At 35.6% G+C, this 23,690-nt stretch overlaps 3 protein-coding genes and 1 non-coding gene across 5 annotated transcripts; 2 read left to right on the top strand and 2 right to left on the bottom strand.

Moving 5' to 3' along the window:
* Positions 1 to 8,743: 8,743 nt before the first annotated feature.
* Positions 8,744 to 9,563, bottom strand: LOC129241349 (uncharacterized protein CG13380). Its single transcript, XM_054877608.1, has 2 exons — positions 9,194 to 9,563; positions 8,744 to 9,042 (listed from the first exon to the last, which is right to left on the bottom strand). Exons 1-2 carry the CDS (start codon positions 9,452 to 9,454, stop codon positions 8,941 to 8,943), a joined length of 363 nt encoding a protein of 120 aa, XP_054733583.1. The 5' UTR covers positions 9,455 to 9,563; the 3' UTR covers positions 8,744 to 8,940.
* Positions 9,564 to 11,069: 1,506 nt separating this feature from the next.
* On the top strand, positions 11,070 to 11,141 carry Trnap-cgg (transfer RNA proline (anticodon CGG)). The gene has a single exon. It is a non-coding gene; the product is annotated as a tRNA-Pro (tRNA).
* Positions 11,142 to 12,339: 1,198 nt separating this feature from the next.
* On the bottom strand, positions 12,340 to 16,093 carry LOC129241322 (ubiquitin carboxyl-terminal hydrolase nonstop). The gene is made up of 5 exons (XM_054877579.1): positions 14,817 to 16,093; positions 14,237 to 14,638; positions 14,066 to 14,176; positions 13,155 to 14,005; positions 12,340 to 12,915 (listed from the first exon to the last, which is right to left on the bottom strand). The coding sequence occupies exons 1-5, from the start codon at positions 14,934 to 14,936 to the stop codon at positions 12,873 to 12,875; spliced, it is 1,527 nt and encodes a 508-aa protein (XP_054733554.1). The 5' UTR covers positions 14,937 to 16,093; the 3' UTR covers positions 12,340 to 12,872.
* A 1,300-nt stretch (positions 16,094 to 17,393) lies between these two features.
* On the top strand, positions 17,394 to 19,979 carry LOC129241730 (protein aurora borealis). 2 transcript variants are annotated; one of them, XM_054878212.1, is made up of 3 exons: positions 17,394 to 17,834; positions 17,894 to 19,155; positions 19,216 to 19,979. In XM_054878212.1, the coding sequence occupies exons 1-3, from the start codon at positions 17,515 to 17,517 to the stop codon at positions 19,638 to 19,640; spliced, it is 2,007 nt and encodes a 668-aa protein (XP_054734187.1). In that variant the 5' UTR covers positions 17,394 to 17,514; the 3' UTR covers positions 19,641 to 19,979. The 2 variants fall into 2 exon arrangements, with proteins under 2 accessions (XP_054734187.1, XP_054734186.1); XM_054878211.1 differs by having other exon boundaries at positions 17,398 to 17,834; positions 17,894 to 19,979.
* The last annotated feature ends 3,711 nt before the right edge of the window (positions 19,980 to 23,690 follow it).

Here is a 23,690-nt window from a genome sequence, read left to right as displayed (position 1 = left end):
AATGCCGATTGGCACCGCAGAGCACCTATCGAAAAACATATCTCCAAAAAAAACTCTGTCATGGGCTTATTTGTCAATATTTTATTATTAATATTTTTTAAAAACTTATTGAAAAGATGTACAATAACATGCAACTGATTTTATTAAAGTATTTTAAGCCATATTTCTGTAAAAAATTCAAAAAAAAAGTATTTTTTTAGCGCTAAACCCTACCACCCCCTTAAAACGATGGCGCAATCAAAAACAAACGATAATTACAAGTCTATTAATTTCTTGAGTTAATTTGTAATCCTCCATGTTTTATTAAAAAAAGTGCAAAAATATAAATAATCATTTAATATGGATTTCCTCAATTACTTACTGTATGCACCCTGTATATTCATTGTTCAGCGTCAAGACATGCTTGCAATAGTATACATTTTTTCTTTTGTCATTTAAATGGTTTTGTTTCCTTCCGCTGCCAACTATTCCTCGATGTAAATTTCGTAGATTGATTGAATAGCGCCGCTGAGAAGTGATTGCACAACTTAATGGTATGGCAAGATGTTGTGGAATTGAATCCTGGCACTCAATTCACACATACATATATGCAATGGAGAAATGTGTGTAAATAATGTCTGGCAGAAGATAGAAAAGAGTAAAATTAGGTGTATCCTTTAATAAAGTGAATGATTCCTTCCATTTCCCACTTGTTTCTGCTTCTCTTCTCACACACGCTTTGTTGTTGGCTGACAAACGGCATTGAACTTTTTGTCTGTAATAAGAAAAATTGGAAACTTAAGTGTCGACAAATAAAAGAATGAAAGGTATAGAGAACAGATTCATGCATTTATATACATATATTACACTATGTACATATGTACGTATGTATTACTCAAGTAGTTTACGAAAAACATAAAAATAATGATACCAATTGAGTAGCCTCGTTTGCTAGCAGCTGAGTAGGAATGCAAAAGCAGATTTTGTTGATGCACTAATAAGTAATCCGAAGTTGGGGGATTTCGAAATATTTGAATTCAATTGAAAGTTAAAATTGTACATATTCACGATTTTTAAGTGCTAATCAAGTTGCTACAATAGAACAGCCGCTGAGAAATAAAAAAAATTTAAGATTTCGAAAAAATTTAAGATTTTTTTTAATTTAAAAAATAAAATTACAAATTAAAAACTAAAAATTAAAATTTAAAAATAAAAACAAGACAAAAAAGAAAAAAATTAATTAAATTAAGTTAATTAATTTAATAAAATAAATTAAAAACAAATTTAAAAAAATAAATACAACCGCAGAAAGAATTTAAAGAAATTTAAAAAACTAAAATTACAAATTATAAGCTAATAACAAATTAAAAATAAAAAGAAGATAAAAGAATAATAATTAAAATAAATAAAGTGAAAACAAATTAAAAAATTAAATGAAACAGAAGGAAGGAAGGAAAATAAATATAAAAAATAAAAATAAATAAAACGACCTTATTAAAAAAATCAATTTAAAGAAAATTAAATAATTAAATTACAAATTAAAAAGTAAAAAAAAAATTTAAATAAAAGGAAGAAAAAAATTTTTTTTATTTAAAAAATAAAATAACAAATTAAAAACTAAAAACTAAAAATTAAAAATAAAAAATAAAAGCAAACATAAAAAAGAAAAAAGAAAATAAGTAAATTAAATAAAATAAATAAAAATAAAAAGTGAAAACAAGTTAATTAATTTAATAAAATAAATTAAAAACAAATTTAAAAAAATAAATACAACCGCAGAAAGAATTTAAAGAAATTTAAAAAACTAAAATTACAAATTATAAGCTAATAACAAATTAAAAATAAAAAGAAGATAAAAGAATAATAATTAAAATAAATAAAGTGAAAACAAATTAAAAAATTAAATGAAACAGAAGGAAGGAAGGAAAATAAATATAAAAAATAAAAATAAATAAAACGACCTTATTAAAAAAATCAATTTAAAGAAAATTAAATAATTAAATTACAAATTAAAAAGTAAAAAAAAAATTTAAATAAAAGGAAGAAAAAAATTTTTTTTATTTAAAAAATAAAATAACAAATTAAAAACTAAAAACTAAAAATTAAAAATAAAAAATAAAAGCAAACATAAAAAAGAAAAAAGAAAATAAGTAAATTAAATAAAATAAATAAAAATAAAAAGTGAAAACAAATTAAAAAAATAAATGCAACACAAGAAAAACAAGGTAAAACAATATAAAAAACTAAAGAAAAATTTAATGAAAAAATTATTAAATTAAATTAAAAAAAGAAAACTAATATGAAATTAGATAAAACAAAAAAATAACAAAAAAATGTCTATACAAGAAAGTTCCATAACATAAATATAAAAAAAATTGAAATAAATAATAATCTTAAATTTAAATAAAATAAAATGAAATAAAATAAAACAAAACCAACTAATATAAATCAAACCAAAAATACAATAAAAGAAATGTAATTACTTAAAATAGCATAACATTGGTTAGGTTAGCCAAGAGCCTTACAGCCCACTGTGACAACTTCATTTGATTTCCATCCACTAACTATGTAAGTTACTTCAACCAATCCCTCCCTCTGGTGAGACATTTTGCAAATTTCCCATGTCAAAATATTTGCCACGACCTCTTGGAAGTGCAGGACATTAACAGATAAGGTATTGCACCGACACAATTTCTTCTTCATCTCCACAACTCCTGCAGAAGTCATTGTGAGGTACACCTATAGGACGACCTATAACACCTGTTAGGACGACCTGTTGAATCTAAGCACTTTGTCCTTTTAAGGTTGAGCAGAGCGCTTTGAAGACCCTAGAGTTAATAGTCAGAGACTATCTTCTATTGGTTCCCGCGATTAAACTCAAGTCAATCGCAGTATACACTTCGTTTAGAGGAATGCTTATGTCCTCTACCACTCGCTGAAGTTCAAACTCAGAGCCTTTCCTTGCACGCTCATCCGCTCTTTCATTTCCCTCTACTCCAAAATGGCCGTGGACCCAACAAAGTGTGGTTGTTGTTGTTGTTGTTGTTAACAGCATAGGTAACCCTGTCAGTGTAGTCATATCATCGTTCGTCGTCGTCTGGCTCATCTAGGGGTAGGCCCAGGAAACATGCTGTTTCGACGGGTTGGGTCCAGAGGGAGAGGGGGGTTAGATGAGTCGGTTTGAGGGGGCATGTGAAGAGGTGGTTAGTGTCGTGCGGGGTACCTTCGCATGCCGGACATGTGTTTGGTATGTCGGGGTCGATTCTGGATAAGTAGGAGTTTAACCTGCTACAGTATCCAGAACGTAGTTGTGCCAATGTTACACGAGTCTCACGGGGAAGCTGGAGCTCTTCATCTGCGATGGGTGGTGGTTGGTCTCCGATTACGGCATTCACAGGACGGGAGTTCATGAAGGTGGTGACGGTCTCCCGGTGAATGTCGTTCATTGACTGTCTAAATACTGTCCGGTCCAGTAGGTTACCACCAGTCTTATCGTTTTTGCTGCTTGGTCTATAGCGTAGATCTCAACTTGGAAGACGCTGCACCAGTCCGTGAGTCTAAAGGAGCATTTTAAAGATAATTGCGCCGAGTACACTCCCGGTCCAATGCCATTGTCTATCTTTAAGGCGTTATATACAGTTAGAAAGCCGAAATAAAACGAAATTTCCAGGTTTTTTCTGAGAAAACTTTTAAATTTATTGATCTAAAAATTTGTACACATAATATGTTATCTTTTAACTGTATTTTAAGACTTAGTTGAACCAAAAATATTTATTTGGAAAGAAGCTACAGCTGATCTCCGGGAGCTTCTCTCAAAACGGACGTTTTGCGGTGACCACTATATCTCTGAACTGGATCCTCTGAAATTTAAAATCTAAACAGATTTCGTTAAAGGAATGTTAAATATAGTAATTAATCGAAGGAATAGGCAAAAAAAATTTTTTTGACAAAATGGCGGTTTCTCAAAAAACAAAAATCGATTTTTGATCAAAAATTTCGGACTTAAATTTTTTATAAAAAAAAAATATTTATCGGTGAGAAAAAATCTTCGCTCAATTACTAAACAAAACTATTTAAGAAGAAGAAATTTGAGACTAATGGGTTCAGCCATTTTCGAGTAATGTTGATCGCCTACTTTGAAAACACCCTTTTGAGAAAAACGCGCTGCCGCTCCGGTCTTGTACTCTCAAGCACTCTGAAACGCCTTTTCAAATTTGCGTGTAACTTCAAAAATATTCACCGGAACCATATTAAATTGTCTGTGTGTATTCTTAAATATATGTACACTAGCAAACCCGGCCCCCTTCGCTGGGCACACTAAAATAGAATAGATATGGTTTAGAACAGAAAATATATGGTTTTCATATTATTTATTTCTTTATTCTTTATTCAAGCGCTTTGGCATAAACAATATTTTTTGTTTTTCTATTTGTTTTTGAGTAAATATGAAATATAAATTGAAAATCAGGAAAAAAGAAGATTGTTTTTAAATTTCAAATCAACGCATATGAATAAACAATCGCCTTTTTTCCTGATCATCCATGAATTTTTCGTTTCAATTTATATGTTTTATTAAGCATTGGAGCTTTTTTTAACCATTATCCATTTATATTTTTCAAAAAAAAAAACGAAAAAAAAATTTTTTTCCACGAACACATAATTTCATTCGGATTTCACATTAAATTCTCAAATTTCGTAAGAAATTATTCACTGTTCCAAAATCCACTCCAAAAAAATTCACAAACAATGTTTACATATTGCACTTACGTTTTTTCCTTATGGCATCCAAATCAGAAAGAAATATTGACACATTGTAACTCACACTGTCAATTTGACAGTTCAGTTCCGCCCCAAGCGTTAAAAAAGTAAGCGACATTATGGCTGGTTCAAAAGAACGCTGTACCCATTGCCAGTGCTCCGAATTACAACCAAACTTTACGAAACCCATTTTCAATACTTACTTAACAATGTGCGTAAGTTTGGTTTAATTCGGTGCAAAGACACGGCGGGTCCACGTTTTGGCATATATTTCGAGACCCTAGTCATCAATAGGTATGAAAATTACCCCGTATTAAAGCACTTATCAACAGCTTTCATTTGATATCCATATTGTACAAACACATTCTAGGGTCCACGTTTTGGTCTCTATCTCGAGACCCTAGTCACGGAGCGGATGGAAATACTCTGAACTAAAGCATTCACCAACAGCTTCCATTTGATACCCATATTGTACATACACATCCGAAGGTTACCCGGGTCCACGTTTTGACCTATATCTCGAGCCCTATTTCCAAAATAAAATATAATCCATGTTACTCGTGGATGATGTAGCTTTCGAATGGTGAAAGAATTTTTAAAATCGGCCCAGTAGTTTTTGAGCCTATTCATTACAACCAAACAAACAAAGTTTTCCTCTTTATAATATTAGTGTAGATTAAGAAAATAAAATAAAAAAATAAATAAAATAAAAAATCGATTTTTGAAAATTTTAACTGTATATAACCACCTAAAGATAATTGTTCCGAGTACACTCCCGATCCAGTGCCATTGTCCATCTTTGAGCCATCAGTATAAATATTGTGACCACTATCACTTGACTTGACTCTGGTCTGCCAATCCTTTCTGTCGGGTATTTGTATTTTCTAGTCTTTGTTCATATCCATTTTGGGAACCAGATAGTCTGCTTTCGATGGGTCTTGCAGGTGATTTTTTATTATCGCGAGCTTTTTCATGGCGGAAATACGCTCGGAGGTTTGCCATTGCCTGCCGAGTGGCGACCGCTATTAGACAATTTTTTTTTTTTAATTTTGGTGTACCAGAGATCCGAACCTACATTCTCACGCACCAACGCTTTCGGCTAGTAGCATTAAATTTTTTCAAAATCCTATACACCGCTACCGCCCCTTATACGCCTCGAAAGCAAAATAAATGTTTTCCACTGCTTTGTATTTTTCCATTCACCAAAACGAGTATTCCCTCAGAAATTTCGTTGAACCCATCAACTGCAGGCTGCAGCCAATATCCATTTATCAAAATCATCAAAAGCGCAACCTTTCCTGGCATTTAAGCCATACATATAATACATACTTTACAACAATTTTTCGCCATCCAGAAGTTCAAGGATCATGCGAATGTAAGTTATCTGTCGCTTACATAGTATATGATGAATTATGGAATTATATGTACGTATGAAGCTTTGTATTGAAATATTTGGGGCCCCAACAAGTATTTATCTGCATTTACTGCATATGCCCGCAATGCTGAGGTACCATTAAGAGACTTTAATGGTTTAATTCATAAATACAATAATTTTCATATGAAGGTTTAACACTTAAAGGCAGAATATTTTTCAGACATACAGTGGTTCAAACGTCTAATCGTACATGCAGAGGGCTCATCTTAAATATTAGTTTTAAAAGAGAAAATTTTTTTAATTTAAAATAATATACACTGATTTTATTTCATAATAACTTAATTTATTTCGTCATATACAAAAATTTTAAGTTTTCACAACATTTTCTTAAAAAAAACAAAAACAAACAAAACAAAAGAAATTCATGTCCAAACGAATAATCGTACATAAGTAGACGTCGACTGGATATAGTTATCCTCTAAGCATTTTTTTCAAATTGTGTTTTGCACTGGACTATAAATAAATTCTTATTTAGTTATCCAGATTGCTTTAAGTGATAAACTTAATCGGTACGTAATGGCACCTTCAGAAAAACAGACAACGGTAGAAGAACGAAAATTAATATTTAAATTGCACGAATCCGGAAAAACTTTTAGAGAAATCGCAGTTTTAGTAAATATAGCTCATTCTACCGTGCAATATATCATTAAAAGATATAAAAATGACCTCTCTATTGTAAATAAAAGTCGTGTTGGCCAAAGCAAGAAGCGCGATGAACGTTTGATTTTAAGGGAAGTGAAAAAAATGCTTTTGTAACAGCAGTAGAAATTAACATAACATTTAAAAAAAGATTGATAAGATAGTTTGTGATGAGACAATCCGAAATGTTTTGAAAAGAAACAATTATCATGGCAGAATAGCACGAAAAAAGCCATACATAAGTCCTAAAAACAAAAAAGCTCGCATGAAATTTGCTACAGACTATATTACAAAAGATATTAACTTCTGGAAAACGGTAAAAACAAAATAAAATTTAAATTATTGGCACTAAATTTCTTTTTTGACAGGTATTATTCACAGACGAAAGTAAATTTAATTTAAAAGGGTCCGATGGAAAGTGCTACGTATGACGAAAACCCAATGCAGAATTTGATTGTAAAAATACAAAGCCTACTGTGAAACACGGTGGTGGATCAGTGATGGTGTGGGGGTGTGTTTCGAGTTCAGGTGTTGGAAATATTGAATTTATTGAAGGCAATATGGATAAATACAAGTATTTAGATATTTTAAAAAATAATGTGAAGCAAAGTGCCGAGCGTTTGGGGATAATAGACAATTTTGCTTTCTACCAGGACAACGATCCGAAACATACATCAATGGTTGCGATGATGTGGCTTATTTATAATTGTTCAAAACTACTCCAAACCCCCGCACAATCACCTGATCTTAACATAATTGAGCATGTATGGGAGGAATTGTCTAAAAGATTAAAGGACAAAGTCTTTCGAAATGTTAATGAGTTGAAAGAAACTCTACGCACTGAGTGGTATAATATTTCACCAGAAGTATGTAAAAACTTAGTAGAATCGATGCCAAAACGTTTGAGTGCTGTGCTTAAAGCTAAAGGACTCTCTACTAAGTATTAATTTTAAAAATATTTTGTTTGAGAGCATAAATTCAGTATTGTACGATTATTCGTTTGGACATGAATTTCTTTTGTTTTGTTTGTTTTTGTTTTTTTTTAAGAAAATGTTGTGAAAACTTAAAACTTTTGTATATGACGAAATAAATTAAGTTATTATGAAATAAAATCAGTGTATATTATTTTAAATTAAACAAATTTTCTCTTTTAAAACTAATATTTAAAATGAGCTCTCTGCATGTACGATTAGACGTTTGAACCACTGTACATATACTCGTGAGAGAAAAGAACATTAAAATCACCTTTAGTATACAAACAAGTATGCGTGTATGTAGACACAAGTAGATTGATATGCATTTGTGTGTCTGAAAAATATTATAATTTTCAACTTGAACGTAACAAGTAACCTACCAAACCAGGTTGACGTTATCTTCAACCGATTAGGTGCTACACACTTTACAGTCACGTTTGTTGGACACCTAGAAGAGAAAGTATTCTCATCTAATGCATTCATTTGTACACTTACGTACATACATACATACGAGGTATATAGGTACATATGCGGCACGCACCTACATCATAACCACTTCGAGTAGCGTTGGGTTCAGTGGTGAAATGCACATCTTGCGCTACACTCACGAAAGCCCCTTATGTGTATGATTGCATTGCGCTTTCAAAACCTCAAATCAGATGAATTTGCATCAAACATGGATTCTAGAGTATTATGACTTATGCATGCTGTAACCAATGGTTATATGTATGTAGTCCAGCCAGGATACATTGTAATGCATTGTTCAGTGGCCAGAAGGTTATGGATAGAATCAATACAGTGACAAACCATACGTACATTAATCTTCTTATTCACAGCTTCGACTGCTGGCAAACGAGGTTTGTGAGTATTCTATTATTAGGATAACTGGTGCCCAAAACGGATACAAAAAAATGTCCACGTTTAGAAAATTGCTATAAGGCGTTCATTCCTCAGTAAATTAATGTTCATAGCGGCATTTCATGTGTGCATTTATTTTTTAAATTAAGTTAAAATTAGAAGATTTCAGTTCATTTACTACAACTAAATAGTAATAACAAAAGGTTTATAAAATCAAATCGAACGCAGTTGTTTATGTTAAATAATTATTTTATATTCACTAACCGCAAGCATGATGAGTATGTATGTATATACAAATTATGTCTTGAAATATCGTTCATATTCCATATTAACAACGTGAAGGTGTTCAGCCTGTCCATAGCAATAGGGGCAGCACGAGAAATCCATCAAGTAAGTAACCTAAGAGGATAAAGAAAATTATTTCCTTACAAAATGCCAATTATCTTATCAAGAATTTTGTACACAAATATTGTAGCAGAGACAGATGTTGATGCTGATTTCTATGTATTCTCTATGCAGTATACCCAGTGGCACATTTGACTTGACTTACATTTGGGTGAATAGGACAAGACTCAGAGATACGTCCGAAACTGAACATTTTGCAACAGATGCACACAAATGTTTTGGCATCACGTTGACAAATGCATCCTTCGGGAATTGGCTGCATTTCATTTGAAATCGACTTAGTTTTACTTTTGTCCGCGGCATCATTGTCACTAATCATTCCAGTTATACCAGCTGAAACGTTGTTTTTCCGTATGATGTCTAAACGATCACTAAGTGAACTTTTTTTTCTATTTCTACGAGGCATTTTGTTTGTCACGAATAAAACAATGCAAATATTAACAAAATCCAAACGAAAAGCGACGTCTTAGTATTTCACTTTTTATTCGAATAATGGTGAGCATAACGGTAGTTTGTGGAAAATGAAGAAATAACAGCACATCAGGGCGAATTGATAGAACATCGTTTGCAATTACGGCGAATTGAGTGCCATAGGTGGCGCCTTGCCAAAAACAGTTACTTTATTTTTCGCGATTTCGACTAGTCTGGCCTCAACTCCCTTTCCAATACAAAACAAACAAAATTAAGAGAAATAACATGTTTGTGAAAATTCCGTAAATGCCTTGGTAATATTGTGATTTGTGAGGTTAAAAATAAACAAACTAATTCAAGGATTAATTATTTCTTTACACTTTACCTTTACCCTTTCTTCTTCTATTTGTCAATATTTCACCCATATTTTTCAACGTTTTGCTTTCTTTTTCCTTTTGAACATAAATAACAAACAGCAATCTCATCATCCGGGTTTTTGCTATCCATCTTTATGCTATGGGCACGAAATCACATATGAGCCAGTCAGGGCCGTAGAGAGCATATCCGGGCCCCGGGGGAAAATTGCAAATGCGGGCCCTTTCCAATAATGTCTAATTCATATAAATACGTATAATTTCGAGTCCGGGCCCCTCTGAGAACTCCGGGCCCGGGGGAAAAAGTACCCGATGCCCCCCCTCTCGTCGGGCCTGGAGCCAGTCGCCGTCTGTGTCAAACGATAGCAGACATATTTGTCGTCTGTACCTTACTTTACACCTCACACACTGCTGTTGAAATAACTTTGTTTTTTTCTTTTTTAATATTTCTTGTCGCTCCTTCCACTCACTATTATGTGACTGAGCTTGAAATCTTTTTCATTTTAAAAAGCTTTATTACTCCATAAATAATAAAAATGGACTCGATTTATTAAATATTTGGTCAATATCTACATATAACTTATCTCCATTAGGCAAGCTCTGTATATTTTTTCTTTCAGATTAAGTTGTTCTTTGTGTTTTTTGTTCGTAAACAATTTTTAAAGTAAATACCTAAACACGCAAAATAAGTTGATTTCAAAATGTCCCAATTTACTTTCTTAAAAAGAAATATCAATTCCAGAAAAAAACGAAATATCAATTCCACTTTAGATGACTATAATAAAGTTGGTAAAATATATTTCAGTTGCAATAAAAAAATAAAAAATACTACGCCTGAATTTTTTGCCCCTCTCTGTACAAATACAATGAACTGTAAGGTATTCCAACTGAATCATTAAAAACTCTGCTGATAAGGGAACGCTGAAACATGTACACATATTTAGTATCGTCCTTGAAATTTATAATAAACAAATATTTAATTACGTTATGTATTATTATAACTGCGTTCATGTGCATTTGTAAAATCATTTATTAAAAGAATTTACTACAATTCAGTTGATCAAATGCATTATACATTTTTTGGAACTAATTTCAGTCATACACAAAAATACAGCACTGCGCATTTGAAAGTCACCATACTCACTACAACGATTAACCACCCATCATGGTGAATAGAGAAAAAACAACCACGAACACATTGCACTCTTATTACTTATTAGCGCAAAACGATAACATGGCTCGTTGGTCTAGAGGTATGATTCTCGCTTCGGGTGCGAGAGGTCCCGGGTTCAATTCCCGGACGAGCCCGTGTTAGCTTGTGCGCTGGAATATAAGAAGGTGCGCAAGCGTATTAAATTTTTTTTTTAATTTCCTTTTTTCTTTTTGTTTAATTTCATTTGAAGAATTTTATAAATATTTTCTCTTTCACATGGTTGCCTGTTGCTTAGAGGAAAAATAATCATTAATTTCAATTTACACATTTGTGAATGTTACAATCACTACGAATTGTTAATATACATACATACGTATGTACACATAGATAAACATGAAGGAAAAATAAAGGCAAAACAAAATATAAAACACGTTAACAAACAAAAACAAAAGTGAAGTAGAATGTTGGTGACTAAGCTCGGCAGCAATTGGCATCACTAACTAAACCTTATTTGAACTGCACTTTTTTGTTGTTGTATAAATGTGTGCAGCATGACGGCTATTTTTAAGTAGCGATATGAAATTGTTTACAAATGGAAGCACATAATATATACGAACACGTATATGTGGAATTTCGACAAAACAACTTATTTGACTTTATCAGCTTTTGCATTTGGATGAATATATAGAAACAGTTCAATTATTGCATTAGAAACGCATAGTTTAATGCAGAAGGTGAAGAGCGGTCGATTAAATTGTTTTGTTATGAGCCAATATGAATTTAAAACTTGATGATTATTTTTAATTATTAAAAATTTAGCAAATTCATTTTTTTTTAAATTGCAAAATTAGGATTGACATTAAAAATGTTCATCACATCCGATGTAGTGCCACTCGCACGCATCTAATGTCAGCGGCCGTTGCCCACTGACGCATCCAGTCAATTTACCCGAGCGCTGCCAACTATGCGATAAACGTCGGCCGTGAAAGACCGGCGTAGAGTGCGCAGTAATAAAGGGCGAAGATAGCATAATTAGCTGCTTATGCACACCAGACAAAATACGCGAAAAAGAGTGGAAAACGTTGGCCAGCACAACGAAAAAAAAGAAAACTAATGGGAAATGAAATAAAAAAAAAGCTAAAAACAATAGAGATTTGTTAATTCAGAAACGCGTTAAGAAAAAATGCTGCATGAAGCTAATATTAAAAGAGAAATAAAACCATCGACAAACAGTTACGGAAGAAAGAAAGTAAATAAAATCGCCATAAAAGCGGGTAACGAGTACTTTTTTGTTTTTCGTTTCTGTTTTCTTTCATTTTTTTTTTTTTAGAATAAATAAAAATTATTTAGATATATTTTATATACTATTTTTGTTTTCTTTTGTTAAACCATATTTAGCATTAGAGGTGTATTTACTGCTGCTTTCATTACTATTAGCACGGCTGCTACTGCGGGAAATTGTAAGTGCTTTAGGCTGTTAAGCGGTGGCGTTTTCACTTGCGCCACCACCGAGTCATACATCCCACCAACGCTTCACAGTGCGAACACATGATCCGTGATCAGCTAGAGTTGCACAAATTCTTTTGCTTCTATCTCTTCTCCTCGGCCTTTTGTTAGTGGTGTCTGCTTTGCTATGTATGTATAGATCGCATTGCCTTAGCAATGCTTACTGTTTGCTGCTCTGCTTCTTCGCTGGCCACCTTCAGCTGTTTGTTTACGGCATTTATTAATAATAGCTTAATTATTTGTTTGTATTTGTAAATGTAGTTGTTTGATGTGGTACGCTTTTGTATTTGTATTCTTCTTGTTGTCGTATGTAGTACTAAGAGTAGTAGTTTGTTGTTGTATTTTATAATTAATATTATTATTATTTATGTTTAACCAGTCTATTCATATTCCAAAATGTTCTTGTGGTAAAATAGTAAATAGCTGAAAGAAAAAATGGAAAGAGCAAAACAGATTAAAAGTTGAAAACGAAAGGAAAGAAAAATTAACATTTGAGGTTGTTTACGATAAGAGTTTTAAGCAACACAAATCTCTGTTGAACATTTGAATATTAAGTTTAAAAAACTGTAGTTACAAATTACAAACACACATCTGCACATTGACATTTAACACGAATTGTCTTTTATATTATTCATGTAGGTTACACTTATGTATGTACATACCCTTCACTGTCCAGCACCTGTTTCAACGTCGCCGTGGTGATAATGTGATCATCACACTTAACCCATGTATCCTTGTGGTGTCGCACATAGGCAATAAAGTGGCCCGTATCGATGGTGCCCACGTGATTGACTACAGCATACAGTGAATAACGAAAATCTCCATAAGCATTATTTTTCTCAGACATGAATGGTGTCATATCAAATTCAACGGGGAATGAGATGAACGTGGAGACTTTCTTGCCGATCAATGAATGCTCGAAACGCTTCAAATGGAAGCTCGCTACGCTGGGCAGTGTGCGCAGGCTAAATTGTTTCGTTGATTCCTGGTATGATTTGCAGGTGGAACATTTGATTTTCTCAAATTCGCCGAGGTGTTCAGCGCGTGTGTAACGCTCCAAACAATCGATTAGCGTCTTTGGCGTGGCGCCACCATGAGCCGTCTCGCCCAAATCTAATGATATATCCCAAAACGGATCAATTGTGGTTGAAACACCTTTACACGCTTGACACACCACATCACTCTGCAGCATACCAGTAAATATTTGATCTATTATGCAGTTACACTGCGTCGGGCAGTTGCTATTCAAGTTTGCATTACTATTCACATGCTGATTTCCGCCACCTGCACCACCCGTACCACTACCACCAGACGATGTGGCATTGTTCTGCTTATTGGCACTTTCACACTCTGTTTTTGCTTTAATGCAGTGGCGATGTAACACGTCCAGCGTGGCAATGAAAAATTCGTGCGCGTCTTGTTGTTCATAGCCGGCCAAATGTTTTGCATGATTCCAGATCAAATGCAATAGGCGATGCAAAGATAATGGTGAGTGAGAGCCACTGTAGAATTCCTGATCAAAAGCAATATGCAAAGTAAAGAATGAAAGACAAAATATTTGTATATAACAAACCTGAAATAACCGAGAAACCTCACAAACGAGACACTTCAATGATGACTTGGCGTTGCACTCGTGTCGCTCCGATAAGAAATAATCAGAGAGTAGTGGTGTGTGTATTAACGCCTATAAAAGAATGCGATAAAAAAATTGCAATCATGAATCATACACACTCTCATTCCTTACCTGCACTATGCAATTCATGAAACACGTGGAACCGAGATTAATTAAGCCGCGTAATCCAATCGTCTCGTTGGCGCGCACATGTCGACGTCGCGGGTTAGCCAACAGTAAATTTGTCTCCTTTGGCGTCGGTATCCAGGGCTGCCAACTAAGACTCTTACTTAGGTCTTTTGCTTCCAAACGTCGATTGACCATCGCTATCTCTCGGCAACGGCTATCATAGATGAAATCACGACAAGAATTGCAGTACAATGTGCCATGTGACAGCTCCAACGCGATTGCATGCTTTTTCGCACGTAAATGTGTAGCGATGTGTGCGCCACGGCATCCAAAGTAGATGCAGTGAAGGCAGGCATAAACTTGCAGCCCATAGCTGCCACACTCGAAGCAACAGCAGGAAAGCGCCTGCAAAAATACACAAATGATGTTTACAACAGGATAAGGTTGGCATGCTTATCTTAATAGTAGGTGGCCCATACGATCGTTAACTATTTACTTAATAAACTTACTGCACACAGGGAATGAAAACAATACAAATTTTCCTTATCATATACATTTCTTTTGTTTGTTTTTTTTTGCACACCTTTTTCTCTCGGGCATCCTTATTCACACACGCCGAAAAGTATGCATCAATAATGCGAAATGTATCCAAGCTTTGCTCCTTCACGTACGCCTGGAAATGCTTGCAGCCCGTCTCCGCCATGGTTGTCGTCAACTCACAGCCCTGGCCGACAGCGCCCGCTGCTGCTGGAGCAGCTTCCGTGCGTCGAACACCGCTGCTACCTGCGCCACCAGTTCTACCGGTCACCTCGTCCTGCCCTTTCGCGTATTCTTTTTGCAGCTGTTGTTGGCTGCGTGTCCTGCGTAGTGGTGGCGTTGCGGTCAGCTGCTTTTCTTCTAGGTCTGCGCCTGCGCCGGCGCTGGCTCTGATACTACTACTATTACTACTGTTGCCGCTACCACTGCTGCGACCACATATACTACCGGCTCCTGTTTCAGCTGATGCTGTTACCGTTCTACCCGCACCACCTGATTTACACCCAGTGACTGCTCCTCCAGTATGCCTCGTTGTCGAAGCCGCGGCAGCACCTTCTGGTGCACTTTTACTGTCACTACGACTACCCCTTTCTGCCTTTCTACAATATTCGTGTTCGGTGCACTGTACGTCAACGCCAACAACACCAGCACTATTATCACCACTACAAATGCACACACTAACACCAACACCGGCACCTTCAGCTCTCGAATCAACAGCACACCGGCCGTCCCTGCTACTATTTCCACTCTTTACTCTACTGCTGCCACCAGCTCCTTCTCCTGCTCGTGCTCCAACCGCTTCTGTTTCGTTCTTCCTCGATGCGAACGCAGCTTTTTTACTTTTACGCTGTTTTCGCAGAATTTTGTTGCCTTTTCTTCCAGGAGCTATTCCCCTAGTCAATCGATAATTATGCTGATACGACCTTTTGCACAGTGCACAGATTTTTACCGAGTTTATCCAACTTCTCTTTAATGCCCTCTGGCGACGCACCGATTCTTCGTCTTGCCGTTTCACTGCCTTTTGCCTTTCGCCTTTGCGACCGATTCGTTATTCGATTTTTTCGCCGTCCCGTCCGTCCGCAACCGCACGGAGCAGCTAGCTTTTCGTTTTCGTTGCCCGTTGGCTGGCTTCTCTGCTACTGCCACTGCTGCTACCTCAACTATTTTGTTGTTGTTTGCAGATTTCGCTTTTGTGGTTGTTTTTTATCGGCCGCTGCCCTATGTATTGCGTCGTTCCAGTGAAGCGTCCGATTCTGACAGCGAACTCAGCTGAGAAAATGCGAGCAAGAAGAAGACAAATCGATTCAGTGTTCGACCAGAAAGAGAAAACTGACTGGTACAAATTGGCAGGTAAACGAAAAGGAAAGACCGGCAAAATATTTCCGAATTGGGAAGCACTGATAGGAGGGAATTTTTTAAATGGTGCCTTAAATGTGCAAGAAAAGGGAAATATCAGAATTCTCTCATGAAACTTCCAAAATTAATATTTATGGGTTTTGTATATTTACATGTATGAAATTCTTTATTTCAATTGCCTTTCTTTTTCTGTTAAATTAACCCATGTACAATACTTTTTGTTGAGTAAAATAAATGGATAAAGATTTTATAAGTAAATAAACTTGGAACCGATTTTCAAGAGATTTAACGCTTAAGAGCAGGAGATGAGTGGAATTTAAAGGTGGGATATTATAGAGCAAAGAGCGAATTTAAGAAACAAATTTTGAACACGTTCAATTCTATTGCCGGGATCGGTCGACTTATAAAACAGCATATTTCAGATATAACCTAGCAAAGCGATATAAAGAGCAGCTTAAATGTATGCGATTCAGAGAATTTAATGGCATTGCGCCTAACAAAACCGGATAAGGACTTCGATATTATATAATTGATTTGCTTATTAAAAGAGTGTTCTTTTATACGTTTTGATATTTGCTCAAATCCACAGAAAGGTGCAAACTCAGAAACCTCACGTCAAAATTGTTTGCATCACTCGGAAGGTTAATACTATCTAATGGGACTTCAATTGCAAAAAATACCTTTAAACTATCACCGCAAGTAAGAATTTAGCGAAAGAGAAAAAACAACTGTCGTTGTCTGCACTCATCACTTGGCGGAAGCAGACTAAAATTTGAGGTTTGACTAGTCAAGTTTGTGGTGTTTATTGGAATATCAAAGGAAGTAGATTGCTTGCGTATAATATTTCTCGTTTAAGTAATCATTTGAATATTTTTTTAACTAATTAAAAGTCGTGATAAGGAGAAATCCTTGTTGGGGCAAAAACTGCACAATAAAATTTGTTTCTAAAATTTTATTTACTTTCCATAATTTAAGCATTATTTGATTTTGAAAACAAAATCTTTGCATATTTTATAAATTTGTAAACTTCTTAGCTTGCCACTTTTATTATATTATTTGTCACTTCTATTATCTTTTTACTCTAATACACTTAAAATTTTATGAACTATGCCTGTGTTTGAGTTGGCATTTTATTAATTTAGTTTTCCAATTTAATAAATATTTTCTCGTAACCTCAAATGCATGTAAATCTATTCTATTATCGGTATCTAATATTATTATTATTACTCAACATTGCAACACTGTGCTAAATATCCCAGCTGCAATCACGGCCAACGGTTGTTAGGGAAATTCTATTTTGTCAGTCAGTTTTTCGAATTTTTGACCGGCGACGAACTTATATAGTTTCGCGGTAAGATAGATTTTATTAAGTAATAGCACATATAAATATGGAATATGAGAAGGCTGGGACACCACTCAAACTGTATTCAACTATGCAGATGAGTGGAAAAGTGGTCCACAAAGTAAACAACGAAATAATGGAAATTACTACAACACCCGGAGGAGGTAGATGCCAAAAAAAGTTGCTGCATCCTCGAACGCCCAGCAAATCGATTAATTGTAGCATGTCAACGACGAATAGCAGTGCCGCAAGCAGTTCTTCAAAATATATGTCGTGTTCTACGCCTCCTGCGAAACGGTTGCACCGCATACGAAATCCCTTTGAGCCCGGTTTGGCGGAACGTCTGCACTTGCCATTAATTGGAAGGTTAGTATAATCAGTATTATATTTCTTCACTAGGTTTCAGTTTTTGTATGTGCTCTTAGTCCATCATTGTTTCAACGTCCCACGACGCCACAACTATCGTCTACGCAATTTGAATGGAACATTGATGAGGTGTCTTCGTTGAAGCCAGCAAATGTCGAACCGCATGAAACACAATTTCATGACTCTCCCGATCCTGATTATGAAGCCAAAGCACAATCAGCGATAAGCTCATATTTCAAGGAACACCAAATTGTGCCAAGCCCAGTAGATTGCCCGCTTCGTAGTCACCGCATCGTACTTTCCGAACTAAATATTAATACACCAATTACGAAATCAGGACTTCGTATACGTGATTGTGGCACACAAACGGAATTATCGTTACCTATGATATTGCCACCAGAACTAGAAGAAGCTTTAATGCCATATTTTCAACCGCACTTGGCTGTTGCCGATCGCTACACCTGTGACATAGATTCCCATATACGATTTAGTAGCGATTCAAATATGTCAATTATGAATGATGCTAAAGATATGTCATTGCGTCGCAAGCTATTCGATATGAATAATATTGTAGTGCTGGACGAGGGTACATCGGAAACAAAATCTAAAACGAACCATTCAAATTCCAGCCCATCTACTTGTGGTAGTTTGCGTGGCGGTCAATTTGCCATCGTCGGCAAACTCTCCGACTCTTTGGAAAAGAGCTCATTCGGTTCACTTTCGCCAATTTCAGCTTCGGATGGATTTTCCAACTCGCCGCAATCGCCACACGAACACCCCAGCGAAATGAAGTCACATATACATACTTTTATGCAAGAACTTGCAGACGCGGAACAGCTATCGCCAATACATCCGCCAGTGCGGCAAACAAGTAGGCGATGCCGCGAGGAGCCGCAACAAAAGAATAAATTGCCGCAATCTGCAAAGGATAGCTATCGATGTAATGCATTGAATCAAAGCGAAGCAACTACCATTGACGACCACTCACTGGCTTACATGGATGGCCATAACGAAGGCGAAAAATTTACGCCCGATCGCAGTTCCTCGCCTTTGCGGTCAATTTATAAGACTGCTGACCTCAAAGCGGCAAACGGTCAACAATCGATTGACAGTAGTTTCAATATGAAAGTTAGTCGCTTGGCGGTAAATAGTTCCAAATGCATGAAGCATACACAACAACGCAATGTAAAAGCACAGGAGTATGATATGTTTGCGCACGATGATACACAAGATTTAATTGAGGACGATGATATGCAAGTTTCCCAGCTGTCTGCACAAAATTTCAATTGCAGCTCTTCCAGCTCAACGGATACGCCACGCAGTAAGAGACGTTCGGCAAGTCGTAAAAATCTATCACAATCTTTTTCGCTTAATTGGCTAGATGACGAAGACCTAGAAGAAGATGAGAGGCAACAACATGCGAAAGCAAGCAAACTAAAATTGCCTATAGATGTGCCACGTATCGATATAACCGTTGTGGATGAGTTGATTGGCAAAGAGCATGAACTTCAGCAGCAACAGCAGCAGCTGCAGGAGCAGTTGCAAAAGGAGACACCGTGTGTGCTTGAGAAGTGTGGCAATGATGACAAGTGTCCAGACACCGCCGGTGAGACTACGCGTGCATTGTTCTATCGTACTGACAGTGGCTTCAATGAAATGCCGACCAGTGGATCTTGTTCCACGTACTCGATGGGCGCCAACCAACAGTGTGACAGCGCGCTTTCGCCCACTAAGCAACTTGATGTGAGCATGGTTTGCTGTTCCACACCTTCAAAATGCGCTGCCACCGCTAGCGTTGTCTCTTGACGGCGCAGAAGTGCAACACAGTCGCTGCCTCCAATATCCACACAAATAGCATTTTATTTTTTACTGCAAATTGCCTTTTTAGTTTAGCTAAAATTCCCAGCGAAACCTTCAAACCTTGGTATTTGCCACTATTTGTAAGGTTCGAAATTTTAAAAACGCGCAATTATTGTTTCAAAATGCAATATTCAAAGCCACTGTCGCTTTTATAGTAGGATGTAAGTAAATTAATCAAGTTCAGACTGCAATTAGAATATACAATTTAAACACGAGACTGCCATGCATCTATATGCACTCACCTGGTGGCGCATCTGCTGCGAAATGGTTTGAAAAGTTTGTGAGTTGCATTAAATTAGCTGCATATGTAGATTTTAATTAGCCCATTTCATTTAAAAATAAACCCATTTGCTGTCTCAACGTTAATGACATACATTTATATTTTTTTATACCTCTTTGTGTAACCACTTTTCCAATTTTCCGTTCAAATGGTCCGTACTCTTCGTGCCTGTCACGTCATTTGTTGTCATTCATGCTTTTATTTTATAAGTGATTTTTCTGTTAATGCTTACGTTAATTTATGTTAAATTTTTATTAATATAATTTTTTAACTTTTCATTATTTTATATTATTTTATGTCTGATAAACGAGTTTTTCGTGTAATTGTTTCAACCTTTGTTAGGTTTTATCATTCTCGTATGTAACCTCATAACTTTCATTCACTACCTTACATTTTAGCAAATTTTAATGCATTGCATTTGTTACCGAGGCATAATTGATGTTATATTTTATAAATTTAGCTTTAACTCGATAAAGGATATTTTGGATATTGTGACATTCTTGGCGCGTGTAATATTAGTTAATTAATAAATGCCAAAATATTTAGAAAATTCTTTATTTTAAAGCGATGTTTGAAGAAAAGAAATATTGGAATTGAGTTTGGGCGGGGGATTCCTCAAATTAGATTCACGGAGATGCGCTGCAAATTGCTGAAATTTCGTCTAAAGCAGACAGTTGTTGTTGTTGTAGCAGCGTGAAAATTGCTGCTGAAGTCACAGTCCTTGGCTGGATGTAAGTCTGGATCGTTCCGGTTACGTGGAACCGACTGTCTTGGGAACAACTGTCTAAAATCTTCTGCTAGATACGCTGCCTTTTGACTACAGGGTGGGCCATATAGCGTTTGCTTTTTGAACCACCTATTTTTTTGAGAATGGTAACACAAATGACATGTCAAATGTGTTCATAATTTACTTAAAGGTTTGACATTTACGAAATGGTACGCTATACGCTTGAACAAAATTTGGGAAATATTGAAAACCTATTTCCAAAGTGGTGAGTCTTCTTCTTCTTCCGCGGTTACAGTAAATGGCGAGCGTTCCGTGACATGCTCAACGAGTTGTTTCCAAAAATTGAAGAGGATGACATGGACGACATTTGGTTTCAACAGGACGGTGCAACTTGTCACACTGCCAAAGTTACACTCGAATTTTTGGCTACCGTTTTTGAAAACCGAATAATCAGTCGAAATTCCGATATCAATTGGCCGCCTCGGAGCTGTGATTTAAGCCCATTGGACTATTTTCTGTGGGGAGCCGTTAAGGACAAATGCTATGCGAACCATCCAGAGACGATTGATGCTTTAAAACACGAAATCGAAGTTGCCATTCATGAAATTGGAGCCCAAAAACAATCGAAAATGTGCTTAAAAATTGGGTTGATTGTTGTTGTTGTAACAGCATAAACATTCCCCATACTTACATACGGGGAATGCTGCTGGAGTGACAGTCCTTGACCGGATATAAATCCGGGTCGTTTCGGTAACGTAGAACCGACTGTCGTGGAAACGAAAATTGGGTTGATCGAATGGCCTACTGTAAAGCCAGTCGTGGCAGTCATTTGAACGATAATATTTTTCATTCATAAATGACAATATTATTCAAAATAAATAAATATTCTTCAAAATAAATAAACAAGTTTGAAAAAATATTGATTAGTTTTTTTTGACGTGATAACGTCTTATAATTCCATTTAACAGGCTGCACGCACAAAAAAATGTGTCGTTACCTTGCTCATTAGTGTTACCTTGCTCATTGCCGTTACCTTGCTCATTTGTCGTTACCTTGCTCATTGCCGTTACCTTGAATGAACTGCAAGCGAAAGCGCGGAACGAACGACAGAGCAAACAAAGCAAACGAACGGCAACGTTCGACATCTTGCTCTCTCCTACTTAAGTGAGCGTATATATGTATGTATATGCGCATATGTACATATATAAATTCACGTATTTGTATTTGCATATACCTTCTTATTGATTATTATTAATTTGATTCACTTGAAGAATTTAAAATAAAACCAAGTTTGTTAATAATACCTGTTGTTTTAATGTTATTAATATATTATTTTTTGACGTGATAACGTCTTATAATTCTATGTAGCCGGCTGCACGCACCAAAATATGAGCAGCATGTTATGTTATGTTATGTTATGTTTTGTTATGTTATGTTATGTTATGTTAAAGTATATTATGTTATGTTATTGTTAACTCATTCTCTATATCCATACAAAATATCTATCAAACAAATAAAATTAAAATTTTCTTTTGAAAATTGCAACCATTCAATCAGTATTTTCTTATGACGTTATCACGTTAAACTATCGTCAGTAAACCGACTTTACAGACAACCTCTTTTTTTTATAGCCGATTCAAAAAGCAAATTTTACATGGCCCACCCTATTACAATGTTTGTGTCTGCAGCTACTTTTTTGTTGTGCCTTGTGGTTGGTTTACACTCTCCATATGACGATTAAAAGGCAAACTTTCTCACACTTGTAAAAGGCGCTGACATTTTTTAGGTTATGTTTTTTTTCAAACGACAACTAAATAAAAGACTCAAACAGCGAACGCGGTTTTTCGAAGGTTTGAATAGGATATTTTACTATGCATATTTTATTAAATTAAAACTTTTGGTTTATTATTTTATTTATTAACTAGCTGTACCCGGCGCGCGTTGCTACACCTACAACTAAAATAAATTTTAGAAAAATAACTTTAAAGAAAAATCAGTACACAAATATTCAATTCATTCTAAACCATTTTATTGATTTTGTTTATTTCGAAAAAATTGTGACATTACTAAGTTTAGTTTCAATTCGATGTCTATTGAAGTGCTGTGGGTTACACAATATTTCTTGTTTTTCCATCTGTTGTGAACGAATAAATCAGAAAGTTTTCAGACACGTGAGCAAGCCACATAGAGCTGTCCATGTGAGAAGCATGGATTCTCCAACTTTAATCCACACAATTGTAACGATTATCCTTGTGCTTTTTTAATAATTCGCTTTCGCAATGATGTCGCACCGGGAACTGTAAATGTTCGAATTCGAATGGCATATCTGTTCATCTGTTCGGGATCATTGGGATTTGTGGTAACAACAGTACGTCTTCGTGGTGGATTTATGTTTCGAAGAAGAATGATGGGTATGCCAATTTTGAATGCAAGGACGTGCGGCGGCATGCCTGGCAAATCAAGCGAATTTAAGAATTCAGTTGGACAGTTAAGGGGGGCCTCTAATGTAAAACTTAAAAAAATCGATTTTTTACTTTTTGTTGAAACATACTCAGAAACAACTCCAGAATGTTCCATGAAAATCTTAAAAAGAAATCTTGAATAGTTTTCAAGTTATAAAAGTTTTAGCAAAGCAGGTATAAACTGAGCGCTCGAGCGGTTTACGGTCATATGCGCTTGATCAAGAGTTGGTGCTGGTGGAAAGCACGCGAGCGAGAACGAGAACTTTAAGAAGATCCAGAATATGAAGCAGAATTACAACATGATCGTCCATTGGACAAAAAAGTTGCTGAAAAAATTTGGCCGATCTACGAGGAGCTCAGCAGTGATGATCTTCTGCAGCGATGCTTGGGTGGATACACGCAGAATGCTAATGAAAGTTTAAACTCTTTGATCTGGAAATTTGCTCCAAAGCATTTACACTCTGGTTTTGAAACTGTTAAGATTGCAGCGAATTTAGCTGGTTGTCTTTTTAATGAAGGATATCTCG

This window comes from Anastrepha obliqua, chromosome 3, assembly GCF_027943255.1.
Source record: "Anastrepha obliqua isolate idAnaObli1 chromosome 3, idAnaObli1_1.0, whole genome shotgun sequence".
NCBI lineage: Eukaryota > Metazoa > Arthropoda > Insecta > Diptera > Tephritidae > Anastrepha > Anastrepha obliqua.
The sequence above is the reverse complement of the archived record's forward strand: the minus strand, read 5'-3'. Positions and strand labels throughout refer to the sequence as shown.